At 40.7% G+C, this 5,440-nt stretch overlaps 1 protein-coding gene across 1 annotated transcript in view; it reads right to left on the reverse strand.

Annotated features, from left to right (window-relative positions):
- Positions 1-3,689: 3,689 nt before the first annotated feature.
- Positions 3,690-5,440, reverse strand: part of LOC109462566 — a 2,189-nt gene continuing 438 nt past the window's right edge. The window contains exons 2-3 of the mRNA XM_019759120.1: positions 4,963-5,437; positions 3,690-4,032 (exon numbers count right to left, since the gene is read on the reverse strand). Coding sequence (XP_019614679.1) covers positions 3,799-4,032; positions 4,963-5,437 — 709 coding nt within the window. The 3' untranslated portion in view covers positions 3,690-3,798. The remainder of the gene's footprint in view (positions 4,033-4,962; positions 5,438-5,440) is intronic.

The following is a 5,440-nucleotide window of genomic DNA, read 5'->3' on the forward strand; positions in this document are numbered from 1 at the left end:
TCTGTACAAATACTTATAGACGTTCCTGGCAGAGGAGATGCCAAACCAGAGCCGGGATGTTCCAAAACAGCCCTACTAGCGCTAAGAGAGTAGGGTACCCTGCCCTCCACGAGATACCAAAGATGCACATCAAGCAGCTTGGGTGGAAACTTTCCAGACTGTTTTCTTGTTGGGCACAAGTGGTCCATGACACCGCTGTACAAGCGTCTCGCACAAACAATACACCTAAACACATATTAAATTTTGTGCTAAAAGGCATCCAATAAAATTTCAGGGCACCAAAACTGGATTTTCAGCCAATTTTTATTTTGTTCATGTTCATGTACTAAGTGGAATCAACACTGTCCCATAGCAATGTCAGTGAAAAAGTGTAATGTCTCTATTGCTTGTTTTGTATTGTAGGGCGGTTCTAGCTTTTTATGTGTGGTACCAAGAAATTAAGTCTTGGTACCACCTGGCTTGTTTTGGGGCAACAAGTATGAAATGACAAAAATGTGCTAAGAAATGGCATCCAATTATGCATTATGCAATAAAAATTTTCTGGATGAGGAAATGGTATGTATATATACTACATGGGTTAGGGTTGATTCAACTTAGTGCATTAAAAGAATTGACCAGAAAATTGACTTTGGAAATCCAGTTTTGCTGCCCTGAAATTGTATTGGATGCCTTTATTATGCGACATCAATTTGTTTTGTTGGTTCTGATTTTTTTCATAAAGAAAAGTGACAGGGCAAGGAAAATAAAAACAGACCTAGGCATCCTATGATAGCCCTAAATGCTATGATAGGAGCCATGAAGTTAACATACTAAGCTGGTTTTTAATTCAAGCAATGAATTTAAAACTTTTAATCAAACCACTGCATTTAGAATGGAAAAACTGTACCAACTCTGAAGAGAAGGAACTTCCTTCAACTGTTGGGGTGAAAATATGAGCATTTTGGAGCTGATTCAGAGGCTGGTTCTTTTTTTTTTTGCATATCAGAAAAAAATTAAGAGGGCGAATCCGTGAACCAACAAATTAAATTGGTGTGGCCTTAATGATCATCAGGTGGTCATTGTTCCACTCTCTTCCCTAGGTGAGTCATCACAACCGCAGTATTATGATTGAGGAACACAGCTTTTAATGTCAACTCCAAAACAGTAATATCGTTATTACAACCAATGTGAAAAAAATCAGGAGCAAAATATACAAACTTGTAACAAAATCACCTATGACCATAATTTCTTTAGAAATATATCTACATACATTCAAACCTATACATTACAAGTGACCACTTCTGCATATTAGGACCACCTGGCTAATGTGACAACATTTTTGGTGGAGCCTTAGATAATTTTCCCCACTAACACAAGCATTAAGAATCATGTCTACAGTGACCACTTGTCCACATACATGTAGACCAGATTTCTTTGGAGTTGTATACGAACATGTGATCTATTGCTATTCATGTTACTACTTCTGACATTTAATCTACTATCCCACAACACTTCATGGTAGTGCTGCATACCTAAACCCAACATTTAGGTTCAGGTCCGGATTCAAGTCCAGAGGTTTAGGTTCAGTTCCGGACTTGTAAGTCCAGACCTAAACCCATGACATATACAAAATTGCATGTTGGCAACTTTGCAAGGTTGTCTGGGTGAAACTTTGGCCACATAACATGGAGGCCAGTACTTGACGATGCCCGATGGCAATGTTTTCTTCATTTTGCCGCAAAGATTTTGCAATCTACGGATGGTTTTAGGTAGTTTGGAAAGAAAAGGGGTATGTGAAATGGTCTTTTATGGTAATAAGTCCGGACTCGGTTCTTGACTTTTAGGTTTTTTTGGACTTGAACCTAAACATTCTTACAAGTCCGGATCCAAGTCCACTGAACCGGTATGCAGCACTACTTCATGGTCAGGACTAGGTTATATCACAGGATACATTATGCATAGCCTGACTACATCACACTTCCAACAGGCCCTTCCACTGGTCAAGCTCCTAGAACCTTGATGACCAACACCTCTAAGTCAGAATTGGGAACATCTTAATTCTACTGAATTTATGCATTATGTGCTAACATGGACCAGTAATGTTAGACCATGTTACCATGGTGTTGGAGGCAGTGATGACTGGTTTTAATAGTGACAAAGAATCCTGAGCTCCTATTGGAAGTTCTGGGAATGATTCTCTGGAGTTAAAGGTGTATGGACATAAGCTCTCTGGGAGGAGGCCCAATCAGGTCTTCACAACTGTTACGAAAGATTGTGTAACACAGGCTAACACTATGTCAGATAATGGAAAAAAAACCCAGGATGTTACATATGTTTCAATAGTTGGTGATACTGTACAGGCTACATGTAAATACTAATTTTAAACAACAAACCAAGTTTCATTATTTCATCTATACTGAAAGGCAGAATATTGGTCAAAGATTTGTCCAGGTCAAATCACAAAATTTGCAATACTTGAAACAAACCACTCACTAACACCATGTCTATTTATAAACCTGTAAGAATGCTGATTCCTGCCTATGTTATTTTAGTGTTTTTCACAGTACATGTACTTTATTTTCCTTACAATTACAAGTTTGGTTGTAACCCCAAAATTTTTTACTCCCATCCATTGGTGTATCAAACTCTGCTCATTATTTATGTTGTAAGACAATACATGGCAGACAGATATATCCTGAGCAAATGAGCATGGAACCCTTCAAATATAACATTGGTAGTCAAAAATTACTGACTGTTAACTTTAAATCGAAATTCAGTTCATGTAACAGTCTGATTAATGTTCAAAAACACTTCAGGTTGAAAATGTACATTTGCTATCAGGGCTCGAAATACCACCTGCATAAGCAGGTTAGTGCAGATAAAATTGCTGTGCAGGTAGTTCTGATGTCTACCTCCACTGGTCCATGTACTATATAATATATATTTATACATATGTGTTATGTGCAATTTTATTTGCTGCATTGACTGTTACCACCTCTGAAGTACATGTATAAAATAATTGGTTTCTGAAGAGTTTCAAATGTGATCCATACTTCTTAAATTCTGAGTGGTACAGGTAAATTTGGTCTGGTGCAGGTAACTTTCAATGTTACCTGCCCCAGTGCAGGTGTGCAGAAAGAAGTATTCCGAGCCCTGGCTGGTGAACACCTACCTCTACACAAGACAATAAGCACAGACAGGTTCAACGGTAAACCGGAATACACCGGAATATACATAAAGAGGGGTGAAATCTATTGAAATACAGTGTGTAGATGGGAAGTTATTAGAAATCTGCACTGTAGTTGGACTGCAAAAAAACACTCTGGTCCCATCCAATTGAATTTAAGGCCACACCAATTTAATTTGTTGTTTCTCGGAATCGCCCTGTCCATTTTTTTCTGATTTGCCAAAAAAAAAATATTTTTTTAGGTTCTAAATCAACTGCAAAATGCACAATAAAAGACATATTTCGAACGGTTGAAGAAAGTCCTTTTCTTCTCTAGTTGTTAAAGTTTTTCAATGTAACAATGCAACTTTGTTTCATTTAAAGTTCAAAATATATTGTTTTAATTATAAACCAGCCTGGTATGTTGACTTCATAGCTCAAATTGTACCATTTCTGGCTATCATGGGGTGCCTTGGCCTTTTTTTTTAATTTTTATTTTGCCCTCGACACCCTGTTGCTTCATATTTTTTCTGAAAATATCCGAGAAGCCACAAATTAAATTGGTGTGGCCTAACGATAAACCAATCACTACTACTACTACTACCCATGCCTGTATCCATCCGGGAGGAGGGATGAAGTGCACTCTGGGATGTCTAGTTGATCTGGCTGACTGCGGCCAACACTTCCAGCTGTACGGCATCGCTCATAACCTGGGTGGGGTTGTCCTCCCCCTGGGGGATGGGCATGTCCCCCTGGGTGGTGGGGATCTCTACGATGTGCACCTCCTCCTGTGAGGACAGCTGGACCACCTGCTCGGTCCTGTCAGGAGCGATGTGGATCTCCTGTTGACTTCCATCAGGCAGGATGTGGATAGTCCGGGTAGTCAACTGCACGGCAAAACACAGCGATTTACACTAAGTCAAATGTGACCAAATATATCTGAACCAGTGAGAAGCACTTATACTGGTAATGACTACAAGATTTTAGTTAGCTTTGTACACAGCTCTATACTACAATGGACCTATACCATTATTACGTCACAGTTTGTTTACCGCAATGAATGCCGGTCAATCGACGTTTATATTGTACAGGGGTGCGTAGCGTGGTGTGTGTTTGTGTAGCGTTAGCCTAATATAAGGCCTTTAATACAGTACTGCTTTCCTCTAATGTCACAACTAAATCACCCATGCGGCATGTAATGCTGTGTCAACACAACTAGACGCAGCAAAAATCAGACATACCTTACTTTGAAAACTTTGAAATGATCTTTATACTTTAAATGACCGTTCTAGAATGTTCTTTAGAACAGGTAAACAAACTGTGACTTAATAATGGTATAGGTCCATTACAAACATGTACATGTAACATTGCAAGTCACGGTATGAAAATGACAGCTCTATAGTCCATATTATATAGAGTACAACACAGTGTATTCTGTATCATCAGAGCCCGACTGTGGGTCAGATTATCCAACAGCCGGTGGGAGGGTGCGGAATTCACAGTCACTGTTTTGTATTCTATTTATGTAATACCCACCCCAGAAAACAATTTCAATGTGAAATGTGCCAAAATTTGGTGTCCATAAGCAAAAAATTGTAACAACAATGCCAACATCCAAATCCTCCTATTCAAATTCCTCTATTGAGCAATTGGAAGCCTGTGTGATAGCCATTAGGACTCCATGTGAGAGAGATATTTATCACAAATGGCTAGAACACCCAACAAACATTATTGTGGCCCAGATATGAATCATATGACATATATTATATAAATCCTGGTATAGCTCAGGTTAAGACATTAGAGTACGCCATGAGTACCTGTTGATGTTCTGTTGCCTGACCCTCCTGTTGTGGGTCTACCTCCATCCCTGCCTGGGTGACCTCCATGACCCCAGCCTGGGTCACCTCCATCACCTCTGTTGGGGTGACCTCCACGACCCCCGCCTGGGTCACCTCCATGACAGTTGGCTGCATGACGTTAGTCTGGGTGAGCTGTACCCCCTCCTGCCCGTTTTCTGTCTGTACGTGCGCGTTTTGTAGCTGAATCCCCTGGGGGAGCTCCAGCGTGATCTCCCTGATCTGGACGGCCTGAGCAGAACTGTGTGGGATCTCCTGGATCTGCGAGGGTTGAGACACGGCGGCTACTCTGATGGGAATGGTCTCCCCACTCTGAGACACCAGTGCCTGGATGTGGCTTGCAGCTGAGACACCCTGTGGCAGCTGTAGCTGCACCTGAACAGGCTGCGCCTGGCTGATTGTCTGTTCCACTGTACTACGGGGCAGTGGTCTTCTCCTT

The sequence above is a fragment of the Branchiostoma belcheri genome, unplaced genomic scaffold (assembly GCF_001625305.1).
Source record: "Branchiostoma belcheri isolate BF01 breed outbred unplaced genomic scaffold, Haploidv18h27 scaffold119, whole genome shotgun sequence".
NCBI lineage: Eukaryota > Metazoa > Chordata > Leptocardii > Amphioxiformes > Branchiostomatidae > Branchiostoma > Branchiostoma belcheri.